Source organism: Andrena cerasifolii, chromosome 11, assembly GCF_050908995.1.
Source record: "Andrena cerasifolii isolate SP2316 chromosome 11, iyAndCera1_principal, whole genome shotgun sequence".
Lineage (NCBI taxonomy): Eukaryota > Metazoa > Arthropoda > Insecta > Hymenoptera > Andrenidae > Andrena > Andrena cerasifolii.
The window spans coordinates 5007217-5026831 of NC_135128.1; the positions used below are offsets into that span (position 1 = coordinate 5007217).

The 19615-nt window shown below is 39.4% G+C and overlaps 1 protein-coding gene across 5 annotated transcripts; it reads right to left on the reverse strand.

The window, feature by feature from the left end:
• Positions 1-1978: 1978 nt before the first annotated feature.
• Positions 1979-18882, reverse strand: LOC143374651 (uncharacterized). 5 transcript variants are annotated; one of them, XM_076822935.1, is made up of 10 exons: positions 18339-18882; positions 14236-14438; positions 13591-13726; positions 12442-12480; positions 10456-10567; positions 9154-9311; positions 7737-7868; positions 6687-6869; positions 4898-5057; positions 1979-4792 (listed from the first exon to the last, which is right to left on the reverse strand). In XM_076822935.1, the coding sequence occupies exons 2-10, from the start codon at positions 14421-14423 to the stop codon at positions 3231-3233; spliced, it is 2670 nt and encodes an 889-aa protein (XP_076679050.1). In that variant the 5' UTR covers positions 14424-14438; positions 18339-18882; the 3' UTR covers positions 1979-3230. The 5 variants fall into 5 exon arrangements, with proteins under 5 accessions (XP_076679050.1, XP_076679049.1, XP_076679052.1 ...); XM_076822934.1 differs by having other exon boundaries at positions 10456-10573; XM_076822937.1 differs by lacking the exon at positions 12442-12480.
• Between the last annotated feature and the right edge of the window lie 733 nt (positions 18883-19615).

A 19615-nucleotide genomic window follows, 5' to 3' on the forward strand; every position in this document is an offset into this window, starting at 1 on the left:
ATCGCGTTCTAGACATGATTTGCATAGGTACATTGTTTAGTATACGCGCGATAGCATTCAGTTTACTTAATCGTACAACGAGCGAACAGCTCCCGCAACATCTCGCGAATCGGTAGCAACTAACTCGGCTTGAGTTTTGCAAAGTTCACGCGGCAGGAACGACGTTACAATTACATTTAATTTTTGTATAGAGAGGCTAAGGTTCTATATTCGGTTTCCACGAGGATTCCTGATATTTTCTTGTTCAGCGAATCGTCGCAATTAACATTCGGCGAATCAAGGATTTGTCGTTTGTTTTGTACCAATGCTGAGTATTATTACATCTATTAACAACGTTTATAGAGACTCTGCTTTATTAGTCTACTAAACAGTTAGTTCAGGCTTGGCAGCTGAGGCGAAAAATGTTAACGAAGAATTATGAACATACTCTCCGCGTTATTAAAGAAATTGCGAAATTTCTTGTGCATTTCGTGGCAAAATCAGTTATTCTTGATATGGAAATAAAACAAAAAAATATATATATCAACTGAGGGTTGTAAAGTCTCAATGGAATAGTACACATCGTCAGAAATGAAATGGTTTCAAATATTTACAAATATTCGTATTTTTCTAAATGAAGTATTATATTTCTTTCACGTAGATGCAGAAAAAATTATAGTTTCGTGAAAGACAGAGTGATAACTTTCATTCCTCAAGATTAATCAGTTATATTATTTATTAAATAACGTTGGGCTACTACAGATTATTCCTTATACTTCCCTGATTTTACGATGTATGAAGATAAAAACGAACTTCAAGCAAAAGTTCCCCTGTAGTACTGTTCAACTTCTCAATTAATTTATATAAATCTTAAAACATATAACAAGTTGTCGTAGCAATTGTTGCAACTCGAAAACAGTTACTACTATTCTTGTCACCAAGGTAATGAAAATTTTAAATAAATAAAGTCACTGAATACTAGATCCTTCGAATACTAAAACATAATTCTCTTATTACCTTGTAAAACGCCGCGTTTCCTAACATTTGCGGCTCGAAAACAGTTCCATATCATCGAAGAACCATCTTTCCCCTCTCTGCCTCTCGATCAATATTACTCACTATGATTTTCTATATTCGCGGTTTCGTAAACGCTTTCTAGACAAGAATGCGATTGCCTGCGAATCGTCAACGGGATCGAAGGGTACACCCGTGTGAAAATTTTATTGCACGATGCGTCAATCACATTTCCCGTTACGGTTACTGATCCTGATCACGATGAGAAGCTGCGATACCGCAATCGTCACCTTATCTCCTACGACACTAGAAACAGCAAACCAAGCTTTTGTACTCCAGATGCGTTCAGTATGCTGTTCGAAGCAACGACGGTGAAAAGAGGAGCGCCATGGAAATACGGTACAAAAGCATTTAATGGCGCCAGTAGAGATGTGCGAAATTTACTATCTAAGCCACGAAATGAAGAAGAATTCCAATTGTCGTTGAACGCTGAGCGCGAAAATGGGCGCTCGTGGGTGTAATAGCAATGAAGACCCCTCGATATTAGCTCATCTGAGTTACTTTTGGAAGTGAATTGAAGAATAGATGTCGGAGAAAATGTAGCCTACGTCTCGAGGTACTAGGGGAGCCTCGAGGAATCGTTCGGCACTGTCAAATCATCATCGAATCATCGAATCATCGAATCATCGAATCATCGAATCATCGAATCATCGAATCATCGAATCATCGAATCATCGAATCATCGAATCATCGAATCATCGAATCATCGAATCATCGAATCATCGAATCATCGAATCATCGAATCATCGAATCATCGAATCATCGAATCATCGAATCATCGAATCATCGAATCATCGAATCATCGAATCATCGAATCATCGAATCATCGAATCATCGAATCATCGAATCACCGAATCATCGAATCACCGAATCATCGAATCATCGAATCATCGAATCATCGAATCATCGAATCATCGAATCATCGAATCATCGAATCATCGAATCACCGAATCATCGAATCGTCGACTATAGTTCACGAACACTTCGTCCGGAAGCAACACGAGCGCTCAACATACTCTGTTCCTCATTTTAGTACAGTATCAAATATAGATATATATATATATATGTATGTATATATGTATGTATGTATATATATAATATTCTTTTATAATATATGTATATAGTTAGTCTTTGCAGTTCATTAACATACATAATTCATGGTAATCGATGGATATGTCGTATAGTAAAAGTGTTCAACAACATCGCCGATATAGTTCTGCACGCGTTCTCTTTGTTGCCCTCAGTTTAGCACACGTCTGATAAATTGCGACCATTGCACACGATAAAATATGTTCGACTTTATTATTATATATTTCAGTACGATAGAGTTAGTTGCAGGTAGTATAGTTTTCGTCGGTGATCACGATACAGCTCGATGAAGACGTTCTAAATATAATAATACGAAACCGAGTGGGAGGTTCGAGTGGTTTGATGAAGAATTGATAACATCAGTCGACTTGGCTCATAGTCCCCATAGTGCACGCGAGAGCGCGGCTTTAGTCTCAGCACGAGAGAGTAGAAAAATCATCGAGCTTTCATAACTGATTCCTAAATGAGGAAGCTTCACAGTTCAGTGGAGACTTTGATACGACGCCAACGAAGTTTATCTTAACGTTTCAACGCGTACAGTGTATAATTTGCCAAGATTAACGTTAACATTACCTTCGAAGCCAGATAGCGGAATTCAATTACGAGAGAAGTAATCTCGAACGTGCTATCAAACGAAACCACTGCCGTCGATTGCCAAAGAGGAAACCGGAATCGCTTCGTTTATAAATAATATAGAATATACGATATCTCCTTCAACCGAGATAACACTGTTAAAATGCCAAAAACGTTACAAATTTCTTCAATATCATTCAGTATAATTAGAACGATCTTCGCTCGGAGCACACTGACTCCTATTAAGTCAGCAAAGTAATGAGCAATCTCTTACCTAACGTGCAAACATTCCTTACTAACTACTTAAACATCTTCAAACTACACACAACCTCGGACAACCTTACATTAGAATGGAGATCGAAGATTCGCTAATATCATAATCGCGACCACAATGACTCGCATGGATTAAACGAAAGACCATTATACTCTGGAACAATTTTCCCTCATGGAAATAACAGACTCGGGTACAGATGATGACAGTGGCGTACGAGAATAGAAGACGGTGAAATGAACGTTTAGAAAATGTGCGTTTTAAGGAGCCAGACCAAATTCGCACGACCCTCTTGTCTCACCACCAACCTGATGTAAAAGCCACTCACAGTTCCTACAGGAGCAGTGATCTCTTGCTCCTGTGGTCGTTCGTCCTGTTCCTGCTTCCTCAACTCTGATTCTTGTACCTGGACCTTTTCCTCTTCCACACTCTGCAGTTGGTTTCGTTGTTGCTGTAGCTCTGCTTCCTCTGCGCTAGGCTTTCGACCTTCCAGACATAGCTGCAGCTGCTGTGGTTCAGGAGCTTCCAGCTGCTCCTCGCAACGTCTTTCCCAGATTCTTCGTTCCAGCTCTTGCTCTTGCCTCTGTAAGAATATTTCCTCTTGCAATCGTAGGTAGTCCCTCAACTGCTCTAACTGTAACTGTCGCTGGTTCTCTTCGCGCAGCTCTCGCTGTTCATCGCTTTCTTCTGTAAACTGTTTCTCTGGCTCCAGCTGGACCTGCAAACCTGAGTCCTGTGTCTTTTCATGTTCCTCCTTCTTAGCCTCTGGTTCTTGCTGCTCTTTATATTCCTGCTCAAATTGCTGTTCCTTTGGTTCTCCATGCTCCTGCTGCTGTTCTTTAAGAACCTCCTTTTGTTGCTTTTGCATTTCTTCTTCTCGCTGTTGACTTCCTAATTCCTTCTTCTGCTGTTCTGCCTTCAGATCCTCATCCTGCCGAGCGTCTTGTAAATTCTCCTCTTCCTGTTTCTTCAATTCCTCTTTCTGCAGCCCTTCGTCTTGCTCGCGTCCATTGAGGTCCTCCTCTTGATGTTGTTCCTTTAATTCCTTCTCCTGCTGTTGCTCCTTCGCTTCTTTTTCTTGCCTCTCCTTCTGCTGCCCTTCCACTAACACCAGATCTTCATGTTGCTTCTTTGAACCATCCTCTTGCTGCTTCTTTGAACCTTCCTCTTGCTGCTTCTTTGAACCATCCTCTTGCTGCTTCTTTGAACCTTCCTCTTGCTGCTTCTTCGAACCTTCCTCTTGCTGCTTCTTTGAACCTTCCTCTTGCTGCTTCTTTGAACCTTCCTCTTGCTGCTTCTTTGAACCTTCCTCTTGCTGCTTCTTCGAACCTTCCTCTTGCTGCTTCTTTGAACCTTCCTCTTGCTGCTTCTTTGAACCTTCATCTTGCTGCTTCTCCACTTCAACCTTCAGTTCCTGCTCCAGTTGTTTCTTCGTCACCTCTTGCGGATGTCCCTGCAACCGGTCCTCTTGCTTGCTCGACTCTTCCTCCTCTTCCTGCTTCTTCAGCTGCTCCTTCTGCACCTCGTCCATCGCTCCCTTTTCCATCTGCTGTTTCTTCAATTCCTCCTCTTGCTGATCCCTTTGCGCATCTTTCTCCTGCTGCTTCCTCAACTCATCACCCTCCCGCTGTTTCCTCGCCTCCTCTTCCTGCTGTTGCCTCCTCGATTCCTGTTGCTGCCGCTGCTGCTGCAGCTGGCTCCGCTGGTCGATCTGCCGTTGCAGGTCCTCTTCGTCCCGCTGCTTCTGCGCTCTCAGCTGCCGTTGTTGCTCGCGAGGCGTTTCCTGCTCCCCTGCGCTGCTTTTACCTTCAAGCGGGTGCGAGACCGCATCGTTAATAGGAATTTCCTCGCGTCGAGGCCCGTCCGAAACGGCCGCGGTCAGCGCGGCCGTGGCCGGAGGTTAGTTGCTACCTGAATGCTGCTTCTGACCGGAGCCAGCGTCGGAACCAATCGAGCTCAATGTCGTGTTGCTACCGTACGGGTCCAGCGAGGACTGCACCGACATGCTGCGACCCTGTCGCCTCACTCTGTGGGGAGACAGCTTCCCTGGGTCGACACTGGTTGGGTCTGCCTGCAACAAACCCTCCGGTCAGGTGCCCCTTGGGCATGCTCGTCCACGAGACGTCAACTTATCGTCAACTATCGATCGAGCACCAGGTACGGGGTATTTACACTCAAAACGATTCATAGCGGTGCCAAGAAGAAGTGTTAACACTTCGAGCGACGCAGGGCTCTGAAAAATACCCCTTCATGTCGGATCGAACTTTCCCAGCGATCGCTGCCTATGAAAATATTTTGCTTAATCAAAATAGCAGACTAGAGCAAAGCTAAAACATGCCATCGTCACTCCAAGTGTTAACTGACCACGTTAGAGGGATGGGTCGTTGGGATGGCTCTAGGTGCTAGATAGGAAACGATTAACACTGTTCCAGCCACTCATCACTTCCAGGGTAATTGTTTGGTTCTGGGTGGTGATCAATTGATCATGGATTGACTCAAAGGGCAAAGGAAGGAATATACCAGCTACAGTCGAATCAAACTCAATTAGACATTTTAGATGACTACGTTCCTTCTTTTTTAATAGACAGAGAGTGTGTCGATATGTTCGCACGAAGAAGTGAGTGGTAGGGATAGCCTTTCAGAGGCCTCCATCGAAAAAATTGAGTTTGAATGACTACAGCAGGATGAATACCACACGAAGAGTCTCAGACAAGTATATTCCAACATGTAGTAGTCTCGATACTATATTAATAGTACACGATTACTTGGCATCAATTGAATCAGGCACCTTATACAGGGACAACTAATGGAACATCTCAGTAAATTTACATTGCACGAGACAATTAAAAGATCACGTTTCTATGAAGTGTAATGAATAGTAGAAAAAAATACTGAAGTTTTTTCACGATGTAATCTTCCAATTGCTTCGAGCAGTATGACAAAACCCTAACATTGAATATATGTTTTTTATATAAGTGGTCACGGGAAGGAATGCTTAATTATTAACTTATGAACGATAAGCCTGAAAAGTGCAGATTTGACGTCAACAGACTGCCATTGGAACAGTTTCTAGGATCATTTCTCAGAACATTTCCCTTAAATTGTATTTTACATGTAATGGTACATTCGCCAAGATTCCAAGGGGGGGAGTAATGGTATAACTTTATACACATGCTTTGAGAAGAAATACGAATGGAGTGTGGGTATCAAAGGAGACAAAAGATTCACAGACCATTAGACAGAAACATGTCCTTACATTAATCCTCTCCGATCACAACTCTTTCGACAGAATTATAATACCACACTATAGGGGCACGTAAATCGACCAAATCAGATAAACTGTTACTACCTTTACGTTTGGTCTCATTTTTATTAGAAATTCACAGACTAAAGTCCTGGAGTTATGTTAAAAGCGCTGCTTGTAACAATGTATCCTCAGGAATTAATCAGATTATAAATTATGTTCTGTGGTTTGTACAGATGCTTGAGAGGGGGTTCTCGAAAGGTTAAGATGGTTGAGAGATGATAAATATTTTACAGAAAGATCAGACGACCTAGATATTCTGTTTCGATGTGAGGCAGAAGTAAACCGCCGTTGCCGAAAACACTCTAACGCGGCGATAAATTGTGTGATAAAGAAACAATGAACATAGAAGAGTGAACGTTTAACGTAATGTTTTATCTCGGAAGCAATACGCACCTGATAGGCCAAGGCGTTCATAATAATTTCAGACGGTACCAGGTCTAAAGGATAAATCTCTTTCATTAGAACGTTCGTAGGGATTTTGTAGAATTGAATATACTCCAGGAAGGTGCCGATCACATCCATCAGACGCGTGTTCTCGTTGCTGTCGCAATACTTCTTGCTCCACATCAGGGCCGCCTAATAATCACAGGAAAATCGAACAATTATGAATATTAGAACGATAACGCGAAATGTGAATAAATGTGCTGCTTAAATTCATACAGTTTCACTTTCGTTAATATTCAGACATCACGGTACTTTTGCATATTCGTTGCTACAATCTTGATACAAAATGTTTCAATATCGCGGGGCGAATTGAAATGTGCAATCACCTTTTGCCAAAAATAAATCAGAACGTATTTTATCATTTTGTAATTCGAGGCTCTGCTCTTGAGATACAAACAATTAAAATTTAAAAACTTCAGTGATTATTTTAATATGGTTTAGAATTGTTTAATACAATTTTTCTGTATATGCACACTCAGAATTTAATCATGGGGGAAGCCAAGCTGAACGGATAAAAATATTTATAATGCAAATTCAATAAAATTCATTAGGTGATTAGAAAAATTTATTTAAAGAATTAAATTCAATTCTCTTTTCTTCTTACAACACCCCTTTTTAAGGGGTGCCAGGGTCCCTTGGCCCCCCTATGGGTGCGCCACTAAAAAACTGTTTCAATATTCTATAGAAGGGCCTATTTACTTAAGGGCCATTATTTATTTAACACTCTCTGTTACTCCAGAATATTTCTTTTAAAACAGAGCATTCTAAACAAAGGAAAGTTGTGCAGAATTTTGATGCATTTGATGCGTTTTTAATAATTTGTTAATTACAAATAGATAATTGCAGAGATATTGCAGTGTTGAAATTTTAATCAGTGTATCTGCAGGATGTGTGCAGCTACGATAGTGCAATTAAAAATGACGAAAATAGAATTCGACATAGAAAGATAGTTAGTTAAGATAGCAATTAATTAAAATCGGTATATTCAGCAACACGTACTTGGAACTTGGAAAACTCATCAGCGCGCAGTTCCTCTCTCGCCAGGATTAAACGAACCACGTGCTGAGGGAGCAAAGTGAAGGATCCTAGATTCAATATTTCGTTGCCATGTTCGTCAACAAATTCCAGCACCTTTAAACAATCATAAAAAAAAGATTAAAGTCGTTAATTCTATATCAATGAGAGAAACTCATACAACACAGCACTTTCTTTTATTCCTTCATACAGGACCTCAGAAAAATAACGCCAGCTAACTAAATATCTATTTTTATAAATTCAGAGAAAATTCAGTCACGATCTATTTTGAAAATTATTAAAATCTTCAATATTTTGCTTGTACCAGCACTAGCACTTCAACTTTCTAATACTGCTTTGAATAATTTCAAGCATCACTATGTAAACTTTTTCAGTTATATTTTACTGTATTAAATACAAATAAGAAGGTATTACTATCATGATTGTAATCATTATTATTACTATTGTTGTTGAGAAGATATATTTTCTTTGTATACCTTGCCATATAAAATTTTATTTTCTGTTTTAAGAATCCTAATGGAAAGTTTGACTTTCTTGCAAAAGTAAGTGCATCTACTGATATCGTTATTTTTAGCAAATATCGGTTGCTTATCCGATAAAGTGATTCACAATCGATTCTCATGGATCAACAGGCTGTGCCTTTTACCAAAAAAATTAAATTGCCAGGTGATCAATGAATGCGCCTTATCCGCGGGCCAGATTTACTTCATTACTGAAACAAGTAGCGCTGATAAGTCGCATCCAATGAGTGTCAGATTGCCTGTGACGTGAACACTTGCTTCGTCGTCAATTCTGGTATAAATAAATTATTCTGTAATGTCTCTCTAAATCGTGTTCAAGTGCTTCCGTTTATCATACTCGCGATCGTACAGAAACAATTGCATTATCGATTAAAATGGAGAATTAGATAACAAATTTATTTTTTAAAGGGAAATTATTAGATATTTTCGTGAGGGGAAAAACACGAGGTGATCTGAAAAAGTGTGTTCGAAGAATTTTGCGGTATACAGTGCTCTATTAAATGGGCAAAAAGACCCAGTGAAAGAAAGTTTCAAATTTGAAAGATAACAGAATCATAAGCTGACAAAAACACCATGCACTCTGCATCATATTTTTGAGTAATAAAGACGAATAATAATAACCATAACAAAAAATATTGAACGAGGAAATCCCCGGATTCCACATGCCAGTGATACTAATACAATAAATAAAATCTACCAGCAGAATTATTGATACACGTATACAAAATATAAATTTTAAATTTTCTTTACACCATTGCTGTAGGTCCGCAAATTAATCTCGATTTCTAATTGATTATATCCTTTCTCTGCATTTCAAGGAATCGAGAAGTGTATAAAAATATAAGCGTAGATAAATTCACCTTTTGAACGAAGGATTTCGTGCATTTGTACTGAATATATCGTTCAGCCGATGAAAGTAAAGCGCAGACAGTGTCGACTGTAATGCAACACTGAACGAATCCAGCGCAAGCTCTCCTAAGCTCGTCCAATCCGTAGTAATCAGCAGCGTTCATTATTCCTGCCATCGAAAACCAATATTAAGGAGCGATCAGTTAAGATAGCTAATTTAAAACAGCGGTCGAGAATTAAAAAGAACACTGCCCCAGGTATGAGATTAAAAATTAATGAAACACGATTGTATCGATCACGTCGCCAATTTTGTGAAAGATAAAGAGGACAAGCGCACTGGTCAATAGAATTAAGTGACCTACTTAAATCATTTTATCGATTCGCAGTTTCAATATTCAGCATAAAGTAATACTGTACTTGCATTAAAATGTACAGTGTTCTTCTTGTTCGATCATTTCTTGTGAATCATACAAACATGTGATTCCCTAATTAGGTAGGCCTATTAATAAATTATAGCGCAAGAAGATAACTTAAGGGGGTCTTCCCGTCTAGACAGTAAATATTAAGGTCACTTTTGGGAATTTAATTTAAAGAAACGGATAATGCTACAATATGGGCATGTTGTACATATGTTTAATAACAGTTTAGCGACTTGTAGATTTTTTTTTAATTGGCTATTAAGAATCGTTTAAAAGTTATCATCGCTCGCGTATGTCGTGCTTCAGAAATGTTGTCTCGTCGGCGGTATTGATTGGGCCACTTCTACTCGCCTGAAATAAATAATTCATAGCTTATTTTAAACGCAATGAACGTGGTTATCGCCCCTACCAGAGTGAATATGATACGAAAATATTTGACAGAACAGCGGCCTCGTGAAGAGTTATTTTCGAAACGTGCCATCAACTTTGCAACTCCTGAGTGCTATAAACAACAAAGTATTTGCAATATTGACTTGAATGTCGCAGACACAATTACCACATTCATTATGTTTAAAAGGAGCTATGAATTTTTCATTTCAGGCGACTAGAAGCGGCCCAATCAATACCGCCGATGAGACAAAATTTCTGAAACATTAAATGCACGGAAGCTAAGAACTTTAAAATATTGTCAATAGCCAATTAAAAAAGTTCGACAAATAGCAAAAGGGTTAATAAACATGTGCACAAGACGCTAATATTGTAGCATTATTCGTTTCTTCAAAATAAATTCCCAAGGAATATCTTAAAATTGCCTGTCTAGTCGACAGTATTCCCTTAAGGATAAGGATGACGTTAACATGAAAAATTTCTATGAAAAAAGCATTTCTTACTCACCCAGTAAGGTCCTAGGCTGCAACGTCACGCATCCAGTGTGAATGTATTCGATCAGCTGACGAAACACGTCTGGTTCGAACTCCTTGATGATTAATGTGTGATGCTGATTCGGCTGTGGCTTTGCAAAAGGTTTATATTCATAAGAAGGGAAAATTTGGAGGATTGTTCAGGCCGTGGCTTGAACTCGAGGATCCATGCTAAGCGACTTGCACGATGCATTCAGTGATGGACGAAATTCACTTTGTGTAACGTTCAATCATTCTTGCAATTTAAAATTCTAAAATCTGCTGAATGAGAACTTTACTCGTGACTTTTCTCCGTGCAAAATCATCTTGTACAATTTTAATCATTCACTCCTCTTTGATATTATTAATGATCTAACGTTAACGTCTGATGTTTGTGACGCACAAACATGAACGTGATTCATATTTTAATAAGGATGGTAATTTTATGTATTATGAGTGTGATATCCTTTGATCGACTGGATCGTCCATCACCAATCGCTTCAGCATTGGCAGAAGTAAAGAGAACACCTGTCTGCCATGAATACTTCGTGACACATTTGGCGAAAGTGCAGACTTCCATAGACAAGCTACTGTGCGTCTAACACTATCGTGATGTCACGACTACGTGAACCGTAAGGTGTAGGAAATTCCATAATCCAGTTGCAATGTTTCTCAATAGCGAACAACTGTGATCGTGTAAGTCTACAACTACTCTGCAAGTTAGTATAATAATGGTGGGCCAGTCAGCATTATATCGATCATTTTTCACACTTGTTGTGAAGTGATTTTGATGAAACTTGAGTATGATGTAGTCCAAGTGAAATTAGAGGGGGTTTAAGTCATCAGCTTGCTGGTCTCGAATTTGTTTAAAAACTATAAACGGTCCAATTTTACGAAAATAGGAAAACGTAAAATTAATAAGAAGACGGTCTGTATGTTTTAAACAAAGTTGAAATCAGGAAGATGATGACTGAAACCCCTCCTAATTTCACGTGAACTAAGTCATGTTCCAATTTCATCAAAATCCCTTAACAACAATTGGAGAAATTTATCGATTCTCTACAGAATGGCCCTGATACAATTGCCTGTATTTACAGATTCTTCGAACTGCAATTTCAATTTATAATATACATGCCTACTGAAAGAGATAGATTAGAATTCTTAATACGCCATGAAAGTCTACATTAGCTGCTTTTATAGAGGGTGTGTTTTTCCTGAGTTGAAACTGTCACACCAGTCGAAATTTTAGCAGACACTTCACTATACCTAAGCAGTCTTCTCAAATCTATCTCTTTCAATGAAAAAGTCAACCACTCCGCACTGACATCGTGTAAATTCTTCAATTGTGCAATTAGTTATAACAGTGTTTCTCAACCTTTTATGCTTCACATGGAAATAACTGGCACACCCATAAATTTTGTATTCATAAATTACATATATCGATAAACACAAAATATCTTACAGTTACTAAGTAGATCTACCGACTTCTGAGCATTCACGGCACACCCCCAAAACTTTTACCGCATACCCCACATTGAGAAACACTGAATTAGAGCATTACCATACAAACTTTCACTTACAATAAATCTCAGAAACGAAATATTTTCTGTAGATAACGATTAAACTGAGACAAGCTTTGTAATCTTTCCACGATGCCAACGCAGTTGCAGTTCTTCATGCAATCGTTCAGAATATTAACTCTGTCGTAGTCAAGAGCTACTTGACGTTGCACGTCTACCACACGACACACGAATTTCACAGTGAGATGGGGTGACAGAAACAGGGCCATCTCTCCGTTAGGGGTCCTCGAGAAGGAGCCTTTGTCGATAGAAGTTGAAGGCAACGAGTTTGAAACGACTCTATGCTCGAATGTTGAGGGTTATTCAGAATGTGCAAACAGAGCGAGGGGGGCAGAGAAATATGTGAAGAGTAGAAGGATTGTCGGATGCAAAATCGTATGCAGAACTGACGTTCATAGTACCTCTTGTATGGGAGCCAACTGCTGCGTGAACCCTGACCGCTACACGGCACATAACAAACGCACACTTACTATTTCTATCATTTTTAACAGCTAGATGTTCGTGTCGGTGTCGAGCACAGTACACACATACTTTAGGAACGTGCTTGTATGCAGATAACGTGGCTTTGAATCGAGCATTTTAGTTCCCCTTTCTATTGAAATGGATTCACTGATCCAGTGGACTCAAAGTCGTTACAAATTATCGTTTGTATCAAATTGGGGAAGGATTTCACTCTGATAAGGAAGAGTATGTGTACACTACGCAATGCCAATCTGCTTTACCACAAAGAAATTAATTAATCCATAATTATACAACAATAAAGGGATTTTAATTCTGGAGCTGTGATAGTTAGTTTCTTTCATCTCATTATTACATAATAATAATATAATAATATAATAATATAATAATATAATAATATAATAATATAATAATATAATAATATAATAATATAATAATATAACAATATAATAATATAATAATATAATAATATAATAATATAATAATATAATAATATAATAATATAATAATATAATAATATAATAATATAATAATATAATAATATAATAATATAATAATATTATAATATTATAATAATTATAATTATTGACACAATATTATTAATATTATTATTAGTATGTGGGATGATTCTGTACAGAAATTGATTAAAATTGATATGCAACTCTCTGGTAACTTCCCACTATACAAATTAATAGATTGCTAATTTGCTATTCATGAAGTTTTAAATGGAACTAGGTGTTGCATCTGCAGTGGATGAAATTTGAATTAATTGCGTGCTAAATTGTCTGAAGCTCGATTTAACTACAGATGGAATTTTAAATATGAATAAATGTTTAAAGTTTAGAGAGATATAGATATGTAGAAGTGTTACAGTAGCGTACACATACTCGATGCAACGGTGCTTGATTCACTGCCTGCACTTTAGTCTAACCCATCGATTTAGTTCCGATATGTATGTTTATAAAGTTGCCACGTGATTTCTTATCAATTGAACTTTTCTCCACTTAAATGATCGGGAGTGTTGCCATTTGTTTCAACGGAACGTGGGAAAGATCGCAGAAGAAAGATCCTTCTGTAACGCCAGCAATTACCTGTTGCGCTGCATTCTGTAGATTCAACAGCGGCTCAGAGCTCCTTTTCAGGAACAGACGAATTTTGTTTTCTCGGGGTGGCGGGTCTTTCTTGCGCTGTGGGCTCGGGGCTTGGTAAAGCATCTTGTGGAACACTCTGCAGACAAAGTCAATCCAGCCATCAAGTAATTGATTACTTCAGTGATCTCCTAGACACTTCCAACTTCTTTTTAATTACAAACATTAATGGTGTCTTGTATACAATATCTCTATAGGTAAAGAATTCTTTTCTTCATTCTGACTTTCACGGTTCTATCGATTTCACTCTGCTCGACCGCTTTTTCTTAAGTGAAGTTTAGTTATTTTGGGGTTTTTCACAGAATATAATACAATATATTGTGTGTAAAAGTTTCTTTGTTTATGCTGCGGATATAATAACAATTGCTAACGAGAAATGTCACAGAAACTCAAGAAATAGAAGTAGTTAAACAGCAAAAAATATTTTTATTTAAACTTCTCTACGCTAAACAGCCATTTCATGATGTCACGTGTATCAACCTAAATAGTTTGAGTCCATAATCGAAGTGGGTGCACTCGACAACATGAATGTACCACAATTGCCACAGAAGATGAGTGAAAGAAGTCGCTAGCATTCGTGATACAGACCTACTTCTGGCCGCTAAAACAGCCTTCACAGCGCAGACTGGCTCTTTGGTGTCGCCGACGAGGAAGGTGACGTCGCAGAGTTCTGGCATTCTGGCCAGGAACTTCATGTCTTCGGCCAGGCCGGTCTTATTCTCGAAAGTCGAATAATCCGCCTCATCGGCCACCCCCGACCCTGAAGCTTCCGGCATCGAGCCCGTGTTTTCCTGAAAGAATTTCCATGTAAAGTCTGTTCTACCCCCCGATCACCCCTCGAGCTGAGTCTCGTTCACCACGAACGCGTATAAAACATACAGCACTAGGAATATTTATTGCATCACTCGAATAGGCACGTTACCCCTTATAATTGCCTGTGATATTATTATTATCACTAGAAAAATATTATTGTCAAATTTATTCATTCCAGAAATGTGTAGCTATTTTATCATACATATGGCTACGAAAATTGTGGGTACCACGTAAATTTGAGAGTGATGAAATAAATGTTTCCAGTAGGTACCTACAGTATAAGTAAGCTTCGAATTAATTTCTAAAAGAATTCTCTAATAACATGAAAATAATTTAAACAAATGAATCATTTCTTGACCATCGAGAACCTAATTTAATTATCAGATATCAGAGAGATATTAGTTACCACAATGATCTTGTGACAAGAGTGCTCAGAGGATTGCAAAAATGATATTTGATGGCAACATTAGAGTTGTGTTTAATTCGATTAGATTATCATAGTACTATCTGTATTACGTGTCGTTGTATATTATTAGTATATGTTTCTATAAATAGTATTCGTTGTGTGGAGTATTGAGGAATGAAAATCCTATAAATTTTTATATACCTAAGTACGTATGTCCAAGCAGAGTTCTAATTAAATACCAGAACGAAATACTTTACGTCCTGTTATAGATTTAGAATACGATTAATGGTACAAATAGTTCGCTTTCTATGATCACAGTTGTGTGATAAATACATTAGTAGAAAATTCACATCGTTTGCAGTCAATTTAGTAAATTTTTCACGTGGCAAAGCATTGAGCATATAAACATGGAGGAAGCGTGCAATGGACAAAAATGTAGACTGCTGTAGAAAGAGAAAAATATACATGGGGACATCCTCTTTCTTTCTAACATTAAAAAAGAAAACGCTGTCGCTCCTGGCGTAAAAAGAGAGAGGGTGTCCCCCATGCATATTTTTCTCTTTTTACCGCCGTCTACATTTTCGCCCACTGGATGTTTATATGCTCTAAGTGGTAAAGTGTCAAACGAAATCTTCAGAATCAATTAAATTTACTAAACAGTAACTGTTGATTACAGTGAATTGGTAATATTACTGAATGTGATGTTCACGCAGAATAATTTCACGTGCTATATCCTCGGAGGCGAGCAAGCACGCGTGATTAACGATGTAAGCGAGAAAATAAAGAGTTACTCGCGAAAAAGGTTTCCCGCATGAGCGCCCTTAATGCACCCAACGAGTCGAACCCGTTAAGAGTTTCTGAAGAAAAGGCAAGGCGATAGCACGCTTTAACGGGCGAAATGCACTTTCCTTTATCGAATAGGGAAATCTGCAAGTCCATCAATAAATCACCCCCCTTGACGAAAGACTTAGCTACCCCTCCGTGTAACGAGGCCTGTTATCTACGATGTAGTTAACCTGGTTCCAGCCGCAAGACCCCTTTAATCCGCCAACCCAGTGCGACGATAAACTTTCATTTACGTACGACCTTTAAATAACGCGAATAATTTGCCCGATGGTATTACACGTTTTGACTTTGTTCCCTATTTTCATGCAATCTTAAACGCCCAGGCGATTAATTGCCCTTTAAAAATTATGGAGCCTTGAATTACTGAGGACGTTCATTCTATGCTCAGCTGCCATTTAAGAGGAAAAGGTTTCCACAGGAGTACAGGGTATTCCACGATTGTCACTTGATGAAAGCTTTTTAAGATCGACTGTGTTCGGTGATCATAGATCGAGAGAGATAGTTAAAACTAGAGATCTAAAGCTGAGTTTGCATTTGCAGGTCGGTTTGCATACTTTAGCTGGAACATCTACAGTACTGGAAATATTTATTGCACCACCTCCAAATTGAAGTCCTACGAAACAATCTTCATAACTGCATGATTGATAAAGTAGTTGGTATCCAACTTATTTTATCCAAGATATCGAGTACTGCGGAGCCAGTCAACAATAAATATTTCCAGTAGGTACTCTATATAAAAAAACAGTGCAACTGCACAGGCTGTCGAACTAATTGCATGGTTTTTAGAGCCTTTCTTGGTTTTTTAGGCTTGCCTGTACAGTTCACCTCGCGCAGATTAGTAGACACGTGTATAGATGGAGAGGTTGAACTGCTTGAATTTGACCTGCACAGAACTGTCAATCAAAACGGAACGGGTCTGCGGGAGGAGGTCAAGTTTATCAGTCCAGAATTAATAGAGAATCAAAATTGGAGAGCGAGAAAGTTTTTACAATCAATATATTATAGCGTGGTAATTTGGTCGCTACCAATTGGTGGTGAGGTTCAGAGAAACTTAAGCCGTGAATCCACCTGAAAGCTAAGATAAGCTATGCTATAAAATATAAAAAAAAAGTAGCACAGCTTAGATTAGCTTTTGGTAGAAACAGTTCTATAAGGACGTATTGAAGCTAATTTTTTTTAAACTTTGCACAGCATAGCTTAGCTATCAGGTGGATTTCCGGCGTTAAACACTTGACTGTTGTTTAACCCGTTGACCGAGGCAGAGGTGTTAAATCGTTATTCGAACATTGCTCCGCGTTGATTCGTCAAAAAAATTTTGAAAGTAAATAATGTCTTAAGTTATACATAGCATTTACTCTGGATGAAATGAAATCGTTTGCCTGTCGTAATTATTAAATCGTACATTATTTAATGTTGTTTATCGAGAAATGATAAAGTTAGCAGGTTCACTGAAATCGAAAAATGATTCTCTATACTGATTTTATTCGTCGCGGAAGAAGTACCACCACTTGTACGAGAAAGAGGGTAGGGATGCTGGGATTCGACATCGCGATATTCGTATATCCGTCTGTCCAGCCTGCGCCTTAAACTACTGCGCCAATGCTGACCTTTATCATTTTCCACTCTTCCGGCTCCTCTCTCATGGGTATATACTATGAAGGCCCCGATTCCACAAATATTTACAATTAATTTAAAACATATTACAAAACTACAAAACAAAATTTAAAGATCTCGTAAGTATGAAACTTCTTTAAAAAAATAATCGTGCATTATATGAAAAGAATTAACATATTGTTAGTTTATTTTTACACGAAGAATCACCCTCTTATTACTTGTCTTATACTCCCACCCCCTTTCCCTCCCGAACACCCTCCTCGTTTAAAGCTGGGACTGTTAGATAACTCTCACTGAAGAGTCCGCTAGAAGGCTAAAAAATGCGGATACAAATTGTAAATTACTTATATTGTATAGGATCACATACTGATATAAAAGATGTGTGTAAACACACAGGTCGTGTAAGCGTAGGTACCGAACATTAATTAGCTAAGGAAATAAAAAACTAAACATGTCAGAATCGATTGTGAATCTATGCATTATAGATTCAAACGTATGACTATAGATGTATGGACCTCTATTGAGATTTTTCAGCTTATTCCTCTGACTAGTGATTTCTTACTTGTCATTCTGAAACACCTCGTATAAATACACCCAAGTCTAACTAAAAAATTCATTAATTACCGCACTTATGATGCAGACAAATACAAATCAAAACCACAGAAAATTATGTGAACCAAATGGAAGGATGCAAATAGATAAGCACTTGGTCCATACCAGAAACATAAGAATACTAAAAATTAGACAACTACTTCGACCTTACCATACCCCACGCCAACTAATAAAAAATAATACAAACCTGAACTTCATTACAACCATCACACCCTCCCCCAACCCCTAAAGCTACTACCAAAGCATCGAATAATCGTCTTAAGAATTGTTACTCAACAACAACCACCACTCACTCCCGAGCAAGGCGTTCATAAACTAAGCCACCCCAATACGCGCCACCGAACCCCTATTGCGTTACCAGGGGCGACAAAAGCGGTGCCCCACAGAAGCGCTAAATTACCTGTTGCTCGGATCCCGGAGCCCCCTCGCTCGGCGAGCTCCTTCTGTCCCGAAAAAACACTTTTACCTCACTTCCCCTTTACCACGATCACGCACAATCCACCACGCACAGAGCCGACGACATTGCACGAGCCACTTTCTAGAACATCTCGAACGCCACGTCGATGTGCCCGGAGGAGTCGCGTTAAGTACGAGCCAGCAGCGAGAACCGCAGCCGGAAATGAACTTTCCCAGATTAGACACCCCTTCCAACGAGAAGAAACGATCACCTGGACGTCGCCGGTGCCGCCAGCATCGAGCGATCGGCGCTAGGGACACGCCTGTCGACTTTCAGATGTCCACCCGTCTCTCCCTTCGGAGTTTGTCGCACGCTACAACCCCTTTTCTGCGAGGGGCACGCGCGGGGGTGGCGTTCGAGGAGATTCGTGAATGAAGCTCGCGCCACGGAACGCGAGCAGGCTGCTTGCTTTCTCGGGGAAAGCGACTCGACTGCGCTGGGCCTATCTACTCCCATAAGCCAGGCCACCCTCAACGCGCACTCGCAAACGCTCGCTGGGGGTAAACCGGGGTGGTGTCTGCGCCTGTGCGACCTGTCGATCCTCCGAAGGACCTCTCCCTTTCCTTGCCAGCTGGATTTTTCGAAATGTCACCTGGTTACGCTTCGATTATGCTAGGCTGAAGGGTTAATTGCAGTTGGGGTGGGTAACAGGAGGGGATGGTTTTCCTCCTTCGGCTGGCTGGTCGGAGGATTGCTCCATGGGAGGATGTTTGGAACCGTGGGAGTATGAAGTTGGGTCTTGTGGAGGCGCCAGGGGGATGACATTGAATTCTTTTCTTCATTCTTGCACGTTCGAGCTGCTTTCTCGCCTCTGGCAGAGGTGAGGTAATTTAGGAAAGCTAGGGTAATTTGGGGAGTCAGTGGCGAATGATATTGAATATTGACATGGTTATCTTTATTTGAGGATGATATGGAATTCAGAAGCTGAGTTTCGGAGTAGGGAATTTTTAATAATATTCTTACCGAAGTTGAACTGTGTGTAGCCTCGGAGATGGTGGTCAACTCGATCGCGTTTAATTAGCGTGTTAACGCTTGTTTGTTGGTTTACTCTCGATTTTTCACGTTGCCGTTACAGCGTGAGCAACGAAAGTGAAGGTAACGTGAACTCCACCGTGGCGAATCCGGGTCAAGCTCAAAATCTGGCTCTGTGGACCACAACCATTCATGTCTGTGGAGGCAGCCTCGTCTCCCTCCAGCCTGCACCTGTCCCTCTCGATTAA

Bases quoted from the DNA above. Each gene is read 5' to 3' on its own strand.
- LOC143374651 (XM_076822934.1), bottom strand. From the start codon at position 14,423: ATGCCGGAAGCTTCAGGGTCGGGGGTGGCCGATGAGGCGGATTATTCG. The intron at 13,727-14,235 runs GTCTGTATCACG...CTTTGTCTGCAG, and splicing joins GTTTTAGCGGCCAGAAGTAG to AGTGTTCCACAAGATGCTTT. The intron at 10,574-12,441 runs GTACTATGAACG...CCTTTTGCAAAG, and splicing joins AGTTGGCTCCCATACAAGAG to CCACAGCCGAATCAGCATCA.